At 43.4% G+C, this 17,227-nt stretch overlaps 1 protein-coding gene across 2 annotated transcripts; it reads right to left on the minus strand.

Moving 5' to 3' along the window:
- Nucleotides 1-1,900: 1,900 nt before the first annotated feature.
- Nucleotides 1,901-14,153, minus strand: LOC108939822 (TRIO and F-actin-binding protein-like). 2 transcript variants are annotated; one of them, XM_018761453.2, is made up of 12 exons: nucleotides 13,569-14,153; nucleotides 11,376-11,432; nucleotides 10,820-10,888; nucleotides 10,370-10,459; nucleotides 9,438-9,547; nucleotides 8,120-8,591; nucleotides 7,778-7,991; nucleotides 7,494-7,599; nucleotides 4,555-4,714; nucleotides 4,174-4,287; nucleotides 3,380-3,466; nucleotides 1,901-3,154 (listed from the first exon to the last, which is right to left on the minus strand). In XM_018761453.2, exons 1-12 carry the CDS (start codon nucleotides 13,572-13,574, stop codon nucleotides 2,993-2,995), a joined length of 1,647 nt encoding a protein of 548 aa, XP_018616969.2. In that variant the 5' UTR covers nucleotides 13,575-14,153; the 3' UTR covers nucleotides 1,901-2,992. The 2 variants fall into 2 exon arrangements, with proteins under 2 accessions (XP_018616969.2, XP_018616970.2); XM_018761454.2 differs by lacking the exon at nucleotides 1,901-3,154 and having other exon boundaries at nucleotides 3,394-3,466; nucleotides 4,132-4,287.
- Nucleotides 14,154-17,227: the final 3,074 nt, after the last annotated feature.

Consider the following 17,227-nt stretch of genomic DNA (forward strand, 5'->3'; position numbering starts at 1 on the left):
TCTCTCTCCTCACGTAATGCAAACTGTATTCTGAGATGTACATCGCTTTGGATAAATGCATCTGCTAAATGAATAAATGTAGTTACCAAAAAAGTAGGAAGAGGTCATTATAATGTTGACAGATGGCAACAAGTACATATATATACACACACACACACACACACACACACACACATTTTCAGAACCGCCTGTCCCATACAGGGTCACAGGAGCCTACCCGGTAACACAGGGCATAAGGCCGGAGGGGGAGGGAACACACCCAGGACAGGACGCCAGTCCGTTGCAAGGCACCCCAAGCAGGACTTGAACCCCAGACCCACCGGAGAGCAGGACTGTGGTCCAACCCACTGCGCCCCCCTGGCAACAAGTAGCTAAGGTATTATTTGTGGGCAGTTTCAGCAACCCAGGGGAGTGCAGGCCACCTTCCTGTGTATCTTTCTCTGTGGGATGAGATTTGTTCTCACGTTATTTTAAATCAGGATATTTCCTTTACATGACTTTTACCTGTTACTCCATTGCCAATAAAAGCATGTGGTATTGAAGCTGTAATTGCATAAATTAAAAAGGTCACATCTTAACCTTGAGACCATTACATTTACATCCCTTCTGTGGATCAGGTGCAAAATAATCCTAAAAACCTAAATGTGGCATTTTAATCAATTTATTTGTAGTGAATTTATTTATATAACAAAAGATATTTAAAATATAAAATGATTCACAGTATAATGGCCAGTTCCTCTTTTTTTTAATAAACATACCCAAACAAACATCAGTAAACTTTCCTGTATATGGTCATACTTTCCCATTTTTTATTTTAATTATTTCCCCCCTGCTCTGTCACAATGGGTACCCTGTACTAATTTCAGAATCAGAATTTAGCATATAGTGAGGTATTCCAGGTGAAAATAAGGGGGGAGAAAAAAAAAAAAAAGTTAAGACCGTATTAATGTGGAGAACATGTGACAGGTTGCAGGTTCAAATCCCACACCTGCTGTAGTAGTCTTGAGCAAGGTACTCAGCCTAAAATGCTCCAGTAAAAATTATCCCACTGTACAAATGGGTAAATCAGTATCCGTATCTTAACACTGCAAGTGGTGCTGAAGAATCAACCAAATCAACAGATGTAAATATATTAATTACATGTCTGAAAATCAAACTCCATCCAAAAGACATGAAAAAACTACAGTATTCTGATCAAAGGCCTGCCACTGATAACAGCAGGGCATTACACAAGATATGGAGAAGTAATCCAATCATCCTTTATATAACTAATTCTCAGTCTTCAAAGATTCAAAGCTATGGATTCTAAGAACCCTAAACAAGGGACCATAGGACCCCAGAGGCCTATAACAAAATGACTCACAACCAGGCAGCAAATTACTGCCAAACACTTCTTACCCAACACACTTGACAACCCCAGCATTTATTCACGTAAAAGGCTCACTTACTAAATGTAAACCAGCACATTAAATAACAAAATCATGGTACTACATTGTCATTCCACAAAAGGAATGCTGCATGCTCCCATAATAAATTCACTTGTGGTCACATTTTTAAAAAATGAAATGTAAATTAAAGGGCTTTATGAATTCCTTAACCAGCAACAAGTGGGTCTTTCTCATGACCCATTATAGAAACAACTGACAAAATGCAAACACAACTGATGTTTATCACTAAATTTCAATTTTTTTTCCCTGAAACGGAAACTGCCCAAGTCATTTTTAATTGCTCATTGAAAAAAAAAAGTTAGCACCATGAACAAATACAGAAATGTAACATGTAATTTGAAAACAGAAACGCAAACATATAAACAATTTGCTCTGCAGACACTTCTGAGAGTACAGAAAAGTTTAAACTAGGGACAACTTTAAATGATAAATCCAAAATAAGATGTGCCCAAATCCCTTATTGGTTAAAATCAAAGAATTCAAACTTCCAACATTAAAAAAGTATTTGTATAAAATATAAATAACTGAATTAAAAACTGAACTAATTGTTGGCCAAACTTGAACTGCAGTATGTGTGAATATCTATGAACTGAACTTACTGTCATTATCGAATGAAGCGAGCACTAAAATTTGTACATCTTATGCATTTACAGTAATGTGCAAAAGTCTTAGGCACTTAAATATTGAAAGTGGTTGTTGACGATGGGCGGTTGCTAAGCTTTGTAGGAAGTTTATTAATTAAGAGCATAATTTTTGGAATCATTCATACTTTACAGCTTTTTTCCCCCCAGTTGCCTAAAACTTTTGCACAGTACTGTACATCAGCCTGAAATGAGAAAAGATTAACCATACAATATACACAATAACTGCAACCTATTTAGCTTTGGAAAGTTAATTTAAATAACTTGCGTAACAAAAAGTCAGCCCTTAAATTGTTAGTTTCCATTGACAAAATTGTGTTTTAAACTTTAAGGCAAATGGAATGTTAATCCAAAATTCACCCTCTTACAGGGACTGAGTGAATCCACTTGTGATCAACTATATTAGTCCTGCATAGCAAACACAAGACATGCATACCTCAAACGTGAATACTGGGAAATCCAAATTGGAAAGACACCACAAAACAATGACACAAGACGTAGCACTGGAGGCACCAGAATCGCTTACGCACACTTATTTGTGGTCGTGGTGTTCTCCCACCGCTAAAGCATCCAGTCACATTTTCCACATTTTCACACCAACTCGAAGTCTACTTTAAACAGATCTCAGTATACTCATGTCTTGCCACAAGCTTAGTGAAATAAAAACTGAACTCCCCCATAGTGGAAAAATGGAGCAGAAACCAGTTTTCTGCAACGAGTGTGCGCAAAACCAGTCCTTGACATATTTGAGCCGCCTAAGTGGATCTTGAGGTACGTCTGTTCCAACAGCACCAAAGGCACTGAGACCATATAAGCGGTGCCGCCGTCATGAGGAACATGCAGACATCTGAACTTTCTGCTTTTCAAGGAGAACCAGGAGAAGAATTGGGACCAATCTGTATCTCAGTGGGGCAGGATGTTCCTCAGCTGCTGCGCCTCCTTCAGGGCAGCTGTAGTGAGCTTCAGGTGCTCCCGAAGGGCCTTGATCTCCTGCTCGTTGCGGCTCTTCACCACGCTCAGCTCCACGGACAGCTCCTTGAAGCGCTCGCAGGCCAGCCGCTTCTCCTGCCAGGGTGTAAGTAGTGTGTGAAGAAATTCTGCTTCCCCCAACTCACATGGATGCAGACACATATGCACACACTGTTCTGGGCCCGACTAGAAAGCATCCTCAGCACTCTACAGACCTATCCAGAGTTCAGCAAAGTGATGCACAGGTGTGGGGAGAGAATCTCTTTGCACTCCAAGGCAGACAGTAAGCTCACTCCGGTCCACACACTGGAGCCTCAGTACCTTGTTGAGAGAATGCAGCTCATCCCTCAGGCAGCCAATCTCCTTGTGTAAATACTGCACTTCATTCTCCTTAACTCGCAGCAGCACCTGCCAGCCAATACAATCTAGGTTAAAGCAACGCATTGATACATAGCAGGAGTATCAAACTGACGAATACAGATTCAGTGAGAAGTGCGAGTACGCTTGGGCAACCTGGGCAATACACAAGTGCCTCATGATACAAACATTCGTGTTACAGATTTTTGAAGATGAAATTTCTCCCCAGTTTGTTTATTTAAAGCTGTATTTTCTTCACCCTTCCACTATATAACATTTCTCTGCTGAGAAGGAAAAACAATGTGTTTTTGGGGCCATTGGCAGCTAAACACACTCACATTGAACAAAAAACACAAAAGTGCTGTGTTTAGGGGGGCCCTTTCACAGAGCTGTCCAGTTTCCTTCAGTGCATTTTTTATTAGCTACTACACACAAATTTTTTTTACAGAAACTACCAAGTGGGAAAAGTAATTGTATGTGTCTATTACACTTTTGACTGTATAGATAAACTAAACATGCAGATAGTGATAAATGTTGAACGTTTATGGGATGAATCAGTCCCATACTCGTCACCAGTTATGCTGTGTCAATCACAAATGAAACACGGTTGATATTTAAGGTGAAACACTTTTGAATATGTTTTTCCTATGCAATCAGACCATCAGAGGTGAGCGCTATTTAACACGCAGTGGGCAGATGGAAGCAATAATGCTCACTTTCACATCATCCAAGTTCCCTGGTTCCCATCTCTCTCATACCTCCAGTTCACAGGAACTGCGTTCACGGTTGCCATGGTGGCCATCTTCTGACCCTTCACCTGTGATAAAGGAGCGCATGTGACTGATCTCCTCCACCAGACGAGTCTGCAGTTCCTGTAACAGGAGGTCCAAGGAAATGGATCACTAATGGTGCAGGGCAACCCACTCCAAAACAAACAAAAGGAAGTCAGACATAGACAAAAGTAAAAGTATCAGTTTGGTGGAAGCAGAGAAGAGTCCTAAATAGAGATATTCTTCAAACTGATTCGAACAGGTACAAACACAGTTGTGTTCATACTTTTACAGTGAAGAAAGGTTTTGATAGAAAATTCAGCACTAACACTGTGTCCATCCACTTCCCCACCCCTACTTCTGATTAACCTGGTTCTCCTTCTTCAGCTGCTCCACTTCCATCACTCTGCTGCTGATCTCCTGTTCCCGCTCCTCAATGCTTTTCTGGGCCCTGCTCAGCTCCAGACATTTCTGAGAGTACTGTTCTGACAGGCGGTCCAACTCCCTCTGTAGGGTCTGCGTCTCACAGCTGGGACACATGGAGATGACCATGATAATTAAGAAAATATTTTTTTTTTTTAAAAAAAAAAAAAGAGGGGTGTGCCAGTATAGTAGTACAATTAGATATGCCCAATATAAACAGTGGTGTGACCAGTTAGGCAGTACAGTATAACATCAGATTACACACTGACATATGATTATTGATAATGATTATAGACTCAGACTGAAGATTTCTGACTAGTCTACTAACTGTAGTATTTCAACACTAAAAATTAAATATTTGCATTAATACAAACCACCAGGTTACACTGAAATGTTATACAAACTGACAAAGTACACAGTGGAAAAATAGTTTTAACAAAATATAACAACGTGTGTGCAGCACATTTATGAGAAAGGCAGTGTTGAAATCCTGAATTTACTAAAAAAAAAAAGTCATTTTAATTAAACTCAAACACTTCTAAGCTTGGAATTTTAAGGAAAAAAAGACCAGGGCATTTTTGGAGTTGCCTGAAAAATTATAAGATGAATTTTTTTAATATGTTGCTGGTACTGCAATCACAAATTACACATGGCTGCATTAAAATTGTTAGAATTATTAATTTATTCATGAAAAAAATGAAAGTTCTCTTACACAAAAGGAATGTCTAAAGCACATTTTTCTATTTGCCAATTTCCTCTGTAATTTAGTCATCTCCAGCTGGCTGGTTCTTGCACACGGCTGAAGGCAGTGGCCTCACATTAGGCCCAAAGGTGGCACTGACATTTGTGTCTCTGACACACAGCTCTGCGAGTGCTGCTCAAGTTTTTCACATGCCATTCCTACGAGCAATCCACAGACATCTGGGCACAGAGCTGAGGTACAGGGTCCTGCGGGTTCTTCCCAAATCCTTCTGCACAATAAAGTGACTGTTTGTTGTGGTCACTGTCCAAAGTCAAGCTTTAGTCTGGGCTATAAGAAGGAGTCTGCAAAAAAAGAGTGACCTCAGCCAAATGAGGTGCTTAAAAAAAACCCAGAGAGACTGTTTTTAATGCAAACTATTAACATGCTCCTGTTTCAGATCTCTTATAAAATAATGATAATATTATTAGGTATCTAACTGATGCCTTAGCCCAAGGTGACTTACAATACCAGATACACCACACAAAACCGAGGACAGCTGGTAGAGCTGCTGCCTTTGGATGCAAAGGTCACAGGTTTGAATCTCACCTCCAGTTGTAGTACTCAAGCAAGGTACTTACCATAAACTCCAGTAAAAATTACCCAGCTGTATAAATGGGTAAATAAATGTAACCAGATTAACATTGTAAGTCGCTTTGGAGAAAAGCGTCAGCTAAATTACATTTACATTTTTATGGGAAACTACTTACAAATATCTGTTCATACACCAGCCAAGCAATGTCAATCGCTTGTCTCAAGTGGGGTCGTGGCAACCCGGAGCCTATCCCAGAAGCACAGGGCACAAGGCCGAAGGGGGAGAGGAAACACTCTGGATGGGACACCAGTCCACCACAAGGCACCCCAAGCAGGCCTTGAACCCCAGACCAACCACACAGCAGGCACCAGCCAAACCCACTGCAGCACCACACCCCCCTTCTATTCATCCACACAACCTAGCAATTTGACAAACACGCATCTCTGGACTGTTGTAAGGAACCCACACCAACACGGAGTGAACACACAGACTGAGTTGCATTTCGAGCCAATGTCCAAACCCACAGCTCAAAGTGTTGCGAGGCACCAGCGCTACCTGCAGCACCACTGTGCCGCCTGCGAGGTTACTTTTGACCAGTTTTTTTTTTTTTTTTTTTTTTTTTAAACTGAAACAAAATCAATGCACCTCCATTGATTTAAAAAAAAAAAAAAACAAATAATGCAGGTTGTTCACATACACAGTTAACAGGACCAGTTCTCATCAAAATCTCAGGCAAAAGAGCCACTTAACATCATTGGCGACAGAAAAAGAAACTTATAGGGATAAATGAGTATATTATTGACCTAAATGATTCGCTTGTTTAACACACACACACACACACACACACACACACACACAGGCTGAAGCCGCTTGTTCCGAGTGGTGTCACAGAGAGCTGAAGCCTAAACCGGCAACACGGGCACAAGGCTGGAGGGGGGGGACACACCCAAGGCAGGAAACCAGTCCGTCGCAAGGCACTCGAAGGGGGACTCAAACCCCAGACCCACCAGAGAGCAGGACCCAGCCAAACCTGCTGCGCCACTGCACCTCACTTCACTTGTTTAATAAGCAAGTGTATTTACACACGAGAAGGCAGAGTAAAGTGCGGAGATGTGGGGCAAGGCACGGCGAGACGGCACAGAGCAACTGAGTGAATCAAGACCCCTGAAGAGACAGGAACCACTGGGTCATATGGGACTGAACCCTTTGTCAGCAAGGCAGGGGGAGGGATGAGTCCGGCCCACGGAGGCAGCAATTGCCTCATCAGCAACGGATCTGGGCATCCGGACAAAGCCACAGCATGCCCTCCCTAGTGCCTGCATTCCTGGGATGCCTTGCACATCACCTAAGGTCTTTTGAGAAGACAGAACTTTAACTGCACTCTCCACTGTATGCGGCACTGTGCAGGGAAATGTTGTGAGCCTTCCACAGAACTGAACCAACATGTTTATGGAAATGACAAATCATCATCTGCAGTCTATGGTATCCTCGGCACAGCAAGAAGGGCAAAACCGTGAGACAAAGCACAGGCCTGAGATGAAAGCCAAGGTTAAGTGTGTGACGCCACCTACATCTGCACTGACCTCTGGAAAGCACAGAGCAGGAACTTACTGCGTCTGCAAGGCCTGTGGGTCAGTCATCCCTCCACACAGCCTCTTGGCTCTTGCCACCTCCTCCTCCAGCTCCTCCTTAAGAGCCTTCTTTAGCACCTCCATGGCTACAGAAGGAACACGCAGGGTGGCAGGAGGGCCAGGCACAGAGGTGGGTCGGGCATGTGAAGAGGAGGAACACGCATCACAGCTATAAAACACTCACTTGAATATAGAAAGAGATCAATACAGTACGGACAATGACACACTCGTTCATTGGACACTTGCATGCCGCTCCTCGCTCACCCTGTACAGTGGCCTGGCTCTCTTCACGTAGTAGTCGGTCTCTCTCTCCCTGCAGCTCCCTGACCTCCCTCACATGCTGCCTTTGAAGCTCCTCCAACGCCTCCCTATGGGCCTTCTCCATCGCCTCCAGGCTGCGGCCACAGGGGGCCTCGGGGCCACAATGAGCTCCACTTCCTCGTTGCAGCTGTTCTACTTGTACTCTCAGGGATGCCATCTGACAGAGCAGGCAAAGTAACAGAATCAGGTCTCCAAGGACCATATTTTTAAAATCAGCCTTCATAAATAAAACCGTTGACTTGTTTCGCTCAAATTTAGCTGAATTTTAAAGCTTAATTCCACTACCTCCCTCTGTAGTGCCTCACTGGCTGGCTGGCCTGCTCGGACACCCATCAGACGCAACGATCTCGTCTCCTGTAAGGGCAGTCTCTCAAACTCCGCCCACTTCCTATCAAGCTCCGCCTCCATCAGTGAGGCAGGGTCAACCCCCTTCTTCAGCAGCACAGCATCCCATGGGCTGCTGCCCAGTGGAGGTTCTTTCGTTGAGAGCCCTGCCTCAAACCAGCGAGTCCTGTCCTCGAGCCGCCTCACATGCTCCCTGCCGGCATCCTCTTCAGCATCTCGGGTTTGAGCAAGCTGCGCTTCAATGGGTGCGGCTGCCACTAGGGTAAGCTCCACATAGTCCAGTTCACGTTGGGTGGAAGTGGAGATTACAGCTTCCGATCCTGAGTCATTGTGGCCACGTTGGGGGGAGGGGCGATGTGGTGCAGCTTCAGAGGACAGACAGCTCTCTTTGCTGCTTCCGCTCTCTAACACTCTAAGACAGGAGAAAACAGGGAACAAAAGTGGTACATTACGATACGATTTGCCAAACAAAGGTTTCTGCCAATTTATGCATGACAATACCAAATTTCTGATGCGCGCGCGCACACACACACACACACACACACACACACACACACACACACACACACACACACACACGATTTTCTATGGCTAAATAACCCATAGTAGTTGATGCACTGTTAATATATCAGTATATACAGAACACAGGTGTACATCACAGTAACAGTGAGACAATTGTTATACAAGTATATGTTGTTTGAGGATAGATGTTCCACACTTACATTTGCTCATAAAAACACTAGCATATCCCTCAGACTGCTACACACCTCCACCTCTGCCCACTTGGTGGTCCCCCACACGAAAGGTCCAAAATAAAAAACACAAAGGTTTTCAGTTCTTGCTCTGATGTGGTGGACTGACCTCCCCCTCTCACTCAGAACTGCTAAATTTCTGTCTACATTTAAGAAGGGTCTCAAAACTCACCTCTTTCGAATTCTCGTTTCCCCTGATCTCTTAAGTGCATGATATACATATAAATATGTGTTTAATATTTTTAACAATTTGTTTAATAACTGAAAACCAACATGCAGCCACTCATGTATTGTGGACTGGTTTATACAGTGGTATGTGACAAACAGACTGTACTCAAGAATCACGTGTCTGCATCCACATCTCTCCTTCTGTCTGCACTTGGTTTCTCTGAGATCTACATCACGTGCAGAAAAGAATCCACAAAATGAATAAATGCAAATGTGTGAACCACGCCACTGAACGATGCTGAAGGTGAATGGTCAGAGCGGAGCGGTGCAGGACTTACTGTGGGACATCTGGGGCCCTGCTGGGAAGCACGCTCTTACTCAGCACCTCCACCCAGTTCCTCCTGATGCCTGAGGTCATGGCCGACAGGGTGAACACGGCTTCCAGCGTCTGAGCAGGGTGAGAAAGAAAGGTGGAAGACAATCAGGATGAGAGTGAGAGCAGGCAGCCATTAGTAGTACCTAGTGTACTGACTGAGCCATAGACATTTTCAGTCTCATGAGAAGGGAAACTGAGTACGCATTTGAACCTAAATTATTAACTATTCAATTAAATAATTCATATTAATTATTCAGTTAGACAACATTCAAAGGCAACTGATGAAACCTGTTTGGTTTGCTTAGTGATGTGTTCTCTGAGTTTTGATAATAAATCCAGTCAATTTTTCATTAACGGGGGGGTCGCGGTGGCGCAGCGGGCTTGGCTGGGTTCTGCTCTCTGGTGGGTCTGGGGTTCAAGTCCTGCTTGGGGTGCCTTGCAACAGACTGGCATCCTGTCCTGGGTGTGTCCCCTCCCCCTCCAGCCTTACACCCTGTGTTGCCGGGTTAGGCTCCAGTTTGTCGCGACCCTGCTTGGAACAAGCAGTTTCAGACTGTGTGTGTGTGTGTGTGTAGTCAATTATCATGCCATGCCGCCTTTGCTTCAAAGGCCTTGCATAAGACTGAGAACAGTGGACGCACTACAGGTGTGTCTAAAGTCCATTGCTCCCCCTCCAGCCTCACGCCCTGTGTTACCAGGTTAGGCTCTGGTTCGCCGCGACCCCACTCAGGACAAGCGGTTTCAGCCAGTGTGTGTGTCTGTGTATTTTTCATTAAGTGTCTCAGTCTCTCTTTGGTCCAGCATTTTATCAATGCACAGAGAAGTACTGGGACCCGGGACAAAGTCCGGTGCAAATTTTGCCACTTTACTACTCTGGTCAAAAAGGTGATTCACCTGTATCTGAAAGCCATAGTTTTTCTCCACGTCAAACTCAGACACCCCAACACAGGTTGTCAGGTCAATCTCTCCATCCAGGTCATCCTTCTGCAGAGGAGAAGGGGGTGGGAGATCATCTGTTTTGACCGACTAACCTGAGCATCGTGATGCATGTCAAGTGACAAGTTGGAAAAGGCAATCATTTGAGAAAAATAAAATTATTCTAGTTGTCGCAACCATCCCCATCACTCTTTTGGCATATTTCAAACAATATAAATGTTAGCGGATAAAATCTTTAGGAAACAACAAGAAAAGTGACAAACATAGATCCTTTATGAAAAGATACACTGCAACAGAGCGGGGATGATGGACAGCTGACAGGCTCAATGCGGAACCACTGCAAGTGCCAACAGTAGCACGTCGTCAACAGTGCACTTATTGCCGAGTACAACCTGCAGGCAACCTCACCTCCTCAGCCTTGGCGTCCCGATAATACCTGAGGCCATCATCCGTCAGCACAAACCAGTGCTTCCTCCACTGTCGAGACAGGAAGGACACACGATTACAGAGCAGGTCACACCAGAACCCCCCTCCCCAGTCAGATCGCAGACAGACCAGTCTAATCAGAGCAGGATTTCTATCACAACTTTGACTTTCAGTTTCTCTGCTGCTCTCCCATGTCTGCTGCTGGAGGTAGAACAATATTCACATGCAGAAAACATTTACCTCCTAGTAACTGCTCTGAAATCACTGTCATAAAGTGCTTTGTTAAAACAAACACAGTGATCTCTAAACGTGTTTCAGATGTGCCCTCTGCATACCAGGCATTTAGTCAGCAGCCCTGAACAGACAGGAACTGAATGCAACAAATCCACATGGGTAAGAAACTGCAACCTTTCACACCTGAGTGTAACTGCACTTCACAATCCTGTGCCTAGAATACAATTTGCACATAATGGGGGCGACAAATACTAAAACCCTCAGCAGGAGACGTAAACAGAGGGAAAAGGGCCGTTCTCAGTACCTCTCCATCTTCATCCAGTTTTGACATCCATCCCTTCTTGAAATTGAGGATGTCAGGCTGCAGGCAAAACACAAGATTGAACTTCATGACCAGTCTATCAATAATATATTTATTAAGTTGACCATCTTATCCTAAGTGACTCAATGCCAAGTTACTTCCTATTATTTACCCATTATACAGCTGGCTCTCATTTTTTTTTACCAGAGCAATTCAGGGTAAACACTATGATCAGGGCTACTATAGCTAGGGATAGGATTACAACCTTCAACCTCTCAAGTCCAATGGCAGCAGTTCTAACCACTGTTACGTGCTGGCCCTGTATAGGGCATGCACTCTTGCTCTAACTCACACACAAACACACACACTGTGCTCATAAATACATATGCATTAAGTGTTATAGCATAAGCAGAGTTGCACTTAAGAAAAACATTGTTTAAACACTCAAAAGGTTGCATATTCATGTCCAGGCAAGTGTACCAAAGTAGTAGAGTTTGAATAAGGTATCAAAACTAAACTGACTCGTGGGTCTAAAAATATAGAGCTGAATAAATGGGTTGAGATGCAAGTCGGGTATGCTTTGAAAACTCCCATTAGTAACAATGCCTTCTCACTCTATTGATTCATATATACAGTATGTAAGAAAGAAAAGGAGGCTGGTGTGTGAAGCCAACAGGAAGCACTAGACTCATCTCTGGTGCTGGGGGAGAAACAGACAACCATCTCTTGGGGGGGGGTTGTGACATTTTACACACAGACTGACAAAATATGAAAAAAGGAAACCCTGCTTAAGGAGGATGTGTGTGGTTAAGAGTGTTAATATGCAGCTGACTGAACAGAAATGTAAAGCTGACGAGACAAGGAAACACCCTGACAGAAGAGATGAAACCATGATTGTAAAGAATCACAAGAATTCTGTTACTTTAGGCATTTTTTTCTATTTTCCATCTCTTGTGCTCATTCGATAACTGCGCTCTAAAGCAATCTGGTCACTTTGAAAACTGAGTACGAATTCAGTAGGAATGTAAAAGGTTGTTGGGTAAAACATTTAAAGACATGGTTTTTAAATTTTAAAAAAAAAAAAATCCAGAAATTAAGAGATCTCATGTTTCTGGTTGACCTGCATTGTCCGTACTTCACGCAAAACACTCAGATGACCCATTCTCCAGTGAAAAAAATGTGAAAATCAGCCATCACATCAAGTCTCCTTCATCTCCAAGCTTTTCATTGTAAACTATAATGTTCTTTAAAGGGGTCAGTAGCACAGAACAGTAGTACAGCTGCATATAACAAAAGCTGAAAACGTTACACAGATTCATGCTGGTGGATCTAAACACCACCGCACTGTATTGCTGGGACCAACAAGTATTAAGTACTTTTCTGTGACAGTTTAAGCACATTGCCAGCTGCTGGAAACAAGCTGTCAATTTCACTAGAACTGCAAACAAATCCCCAGTCCAATAATTTTGTAAAATATCTAAAAATATTTGGATCTCATACTGTATTTCTAGTTTTCTAACTCTCATGGTAATAAGCAAAGCAGATTTCTTATCCATGGAGAGGACGGAATATAAAGAATTAACATGTGTGCCAATAGATATGGAAAGAGACTTCGGTGAAGGAAAAAGAGGAAAGAAAGGTTATAGCTGAAAAGTGACTGAGAGGTCATTCAATGAGGTATCAATGAGAGAAAGGAGATCAGGTCTTATAGAAAACACACCTAAATAATGCAACTGAAATGGACCACAGAGGTAGATTAAACTGTTTAGATTTTTTTAAATCTCATATAAGATTTATTTTCACAGTCAAACGCATTTAGGAGAAGATAACACGAAGTGGCAGCAATTAATGTGACCATCAAAAAAGGTTCACCCTCATCTCCGCTTGCAGGAAGCTCACGGAAATGAACCTTCTCGAGATTTAGCCCCAATTTACTAATAATGTTGTAATAACGTAAAGAAGCATCAGTTTAGGGCACCCGATGGAACGTAAACATGACAGCTAATTTAACATCAGATAATCAAAATAAAACTGGCATGTCATTATTAAACTATAATAAAAAAAAAACTGTAATAAATGAGCAGTAAAACTACAAGACCTACGTGTTGGTGAAAACCGACTGATGATTCAGTGCACATGATCAATCAGAGTAACAGTGAGTTAGGTAAACACAGTACCGAAACGGTAAAAACTCACCGGCATGTCCGCTCTGGAACCCCGGGGCCCAATGGAAGACGCAATTGAAAGGAAAATAATTAATATCTCTCGAAAACAGATCAATGATCCAAGGCTCCAGGGTGAACGACTGACTAACAGAGAAGTTCCAGCGAGCTGCTCTCGAAAACCTCGGCTGTGTTTAATTGTAAACCACTATTATTCTCCCGCTGAGAGCGAGGTGTTAGCTGACAGAACACATGTGTCGAGATCAGATAGCCGCCGCTTGGCCCTCGGCGCCCCGCGCTGCCCGTGAGCGGTAGTTAAAGCGCCGCTCGTGGACGGGGTTCCACGAGCTAAACCGCGCGCGCGTTTCACTCTCGCCTGATAAAAGCGCCGAAGACACTGAGACTGAGGCAACACGCTGAGGGAAGATGACAGCTCAGAAAAGTGAGTGACACGACCTTCACGCTTCAGTTTAAGGAGCTAAACATTCGATCCCGTGATCAACAAATCCCTCACACACGCCGCCCCAAAATTTTCTTTTATGCTTATCTTGTCAAATCACGTTTTTTCGGAGCTAAACGGGTTCCTCAAATTGCGACCACAAGCCCCGACACTCATACCTGGCGCCTTGACGGCGCATGCGCACAAACACAACCGCAGGGGATGGAGGCGCGTTCAGGGGGCGGGGCTACGTTCAACCACGCCCACGCAGCCTCTTCCCCATTCTTCCCTATTTTCATCAGTATTTGATGTACAATTTTAAGTTACTTTCCCTTAGACAAAGCGCAATGAGGATAAGCAGACAGAATGGGTAATTACTTTGTTCAAGGACACTACAGCAGTAGCTGCGAGTAGGCCTTGTTCTAGCAAACTCTAGGTTTCAAGTCCATACCCTGCTGCTACCGTAGGTAAACAGGTAAAATGATTGCAGATGAGTTATGGAAGTAACAGTTGGCAAACTGACAAACAGGCAGTTTCATGAAGAGCTGAGAGAAGCTGAATGAAATTCAGCAAAGAGATGGAGTCATGAACAGTGTGGCACAATCGTGGAGTACACAGGGAAGCCAAGGCGAAACATGCCTTTTCCACAGGTGTGCCTTCCTCTTGACCAATCTCAGCTGGATTCTCATCCTTGCTATCATCCTGCAAGAGACCACAGCAAGAAACAGTTGGCGTCTTGAACAAGAAACACACGCTTTATAATTTGTGAGAAGATGCACGAGGCAGAAATATACAGTCAGTGAGGTGTTTGGGGTGTTTCCATGGGAAATTTCTACCTGCGCTTAATACAGGATTCAGGAATGTGTACTGTAATGATGTAGAGATCAGAACCTCGTGCTAAGAGTTACATACATTCGATTTGGTGTACAGTACTGGCTATTTCAGTCTTCAAAGCTGTGTCATTTAAAGCCTCCGGTTATATATCAGTAGCTGGATATGTGAATGAGAACTGATGTGGGATATATTCAGGACATCTGTTCATAATTCCTTTTGTTTGTAATTCAAAGTCACTTTTATCACTAAGCTGACAAAAGCTTAGTAATGCAAACATCCACTAACATTAGAATGACTTATCTGAAATACTAATATTAGTACTAAAGTGTACTATTAGTAACTAATATTAATTTTAAATTATGGAAAATAAAATATTTTGTCTCCATAAACACCTGTTAAATACAGATACCCTATTCATCTCATAAGCAACCATGATATGGTTCTTCATCACTGGCACTGAGGAACACCAAGAATGAGCTGTAAACAATGAGGTGGTGAGGTGAATTAAGCCAAATCCAAGCTTCTGTTCTGTTGCAGTGTGATTTACTGGCACCCCTCTGCTGACTTTGTAAATACAGTTCACATTTGTAAAGAGATGATAATATTATGGATTATGTGTATGTATTATGTATAATGCTGCCACGGTGGCACAGGAAGTAGCACTGCTGTCTCACAGCGCCTGGGTGGTGTGAGAGGATATGGGTTTGATCCCTGCTCAGTCTGTGTGGAGTTTGCATGTTCTCCCCATGTCTGAATGGGTTTCCTCCAAGTGCTCTGGTTTCCTCCCACAGTCCAAAGACATGCTGTTCAGGTTCACCCATAGTGTGTGAGTGACAGAGAGAGTGTGTTCCACTGATGTATGGATGAGTGACCCAGTGTAAGTAGTGTATCTAGCAGTGTAAGTCACCTTGGTGAATAAGGTGTAGGGGCTGGTAATACTACATAGAGTTCATTGGAAGTCACTTTAGAGAAAAGTGTCTGCTAAATAAATAAATGTAAATTATGCAAAAAAAAAAAAAAACAAACCGGAAGACTATTTGTAACTTGAGTGTTGATGATACGAGGGGCAAGCACACTGCTAAAAGTAGTTTTGTCCTTTGACCTCGTAATTTTAGTAATACTGTATGTAGCATGGGGGCGCGGTGGTGCAGTGGGTTGGACCGGGTCCTGCTCTCCAGTGGGTCTGGGGTTCGAGTCCTGCTTGGGGTGCCTTGCGATGGACTGGCATCCTGTCCTGGGTGTGTCCCCTCCGGCCTTACGCCCTGTGTTGCCGGGTTAGGCTCCGGTTCCCCGCAACCCCGTATGGGACAAACGGTTCGGAAAGTGTGTGTGTGTGTGTGTGTGTATGTACCATACCAGAGGAGAGTGGAGTGAAGTGGTGCTCTGAGCACATGGCGTCCTATCCCTCCCGGACTTCAAGCGCTTGTGCCGCTTTCTTCCTCTTTCCTTCTGTCTTCCTCGCTCCACTGAGTCACCCCATTCCTGATGCTCTTCAGCCACTTGAGTTTGCCTGGCAAATGAAGGGGAGTGACACAGGGAAAGAGGAGTGGCAGCAGAGTTGTACATACTGGACAGAGCAGTATGCATAGAAATGGACCTTGCTCTCAAACCTCCTACATGTTACATGGAAAAACACTATGCAAATAAGCAGTTAATATATTAGCAATTATATTATCATGTATCAGTAAAAATTTCAGCCTAGGGAGCTAAAACATGGCATTTTGTAATTTATATCATTAAGGAAGTATTATATAAATGCTATTTGATTTTAATCACTAGCTGATTTTAAACACAGTATTTATCCCACCTTTTAAAATAATTTCATCTACACACACACATTTTCAGAACCGCTTGTCCCACACGGGGTCGCGGGGAACCGGAACCTACCCGGCAACTCAGGGCACAAGGCTGGAAGGGGAGGGGACACACCCAGGACGGGACGCCAGTCCGTCGCAAGGCACCCCAAGCGGGACTCGAACCCCAGACCCACCAGAGAGGAGGACTTGGTCCAACCCATTGCGCCACCGCACCCCCAGGTATTTCATATACAGTTAAAAATTAATTTAAATATGAATTATTTACCTCTTTGGTTAAATAAGCCAACAAATGGTTTTTAGCAATTTGTTATTAATAAAAGTAGGCATCCTTACATTATCTTGGCCTTGAGGTATTAAAATGCATGCCTGCCTGGTGAAAAAGTTTACTAATAAGTAATCTCACATTGAAACATTTCATACGAATTTTAGGTATTAGTTTAATTTTTGGTGTTGGTCATTTACATGTATGTTGCTCAAGTAACAGACTGCTTGAAATCCCATCTTACTCTGATAGCCTGCGCAGCTCCTCCCTCAATGGGCTGTGGTTTTGACCCCGCCCCCTCTGCCAAAGGCCCTCCCTTGGGTATATGATTTTGGCTTTGG

Source organism: Scleropages formosus, chromosome 20 (assembly GCF_900964775.1).
Source record: "Scleropages formosus chromosome 20, fSclFor1.1, whole genome shotgun sequence".
In the NCBI taxonomy this organism is placed as follows: Eukaryota; Metazoa; Chordata; class Actinopteri; order Osteoglossiformes; family Osteoglossidae; genus Scleropages; species Scleropages formosus.

What these genes read in the sequence shown, in the direction of transcription:
- LOC108939822 (XM_018761453.2), bottom strand. An exon ending in GGGACGCCAAGGCTGAGGAG is followed by an intron (nt 10,460 to 10,819) that starts GTGAGGTTGCCT and finishes TCTCCTCTGCAG; the next exon opens with AAGGATGACCTGGATGGAGA. An exon ending in CCACAGGCCTTGCAGACGCA is followed by an intron (nt 4,715 to 7,493) that starts GTAAGTTCCTGC and finishes CATGTGTCCCAG; the next exon opens with CTGTGAGACGCAGACCCTAC.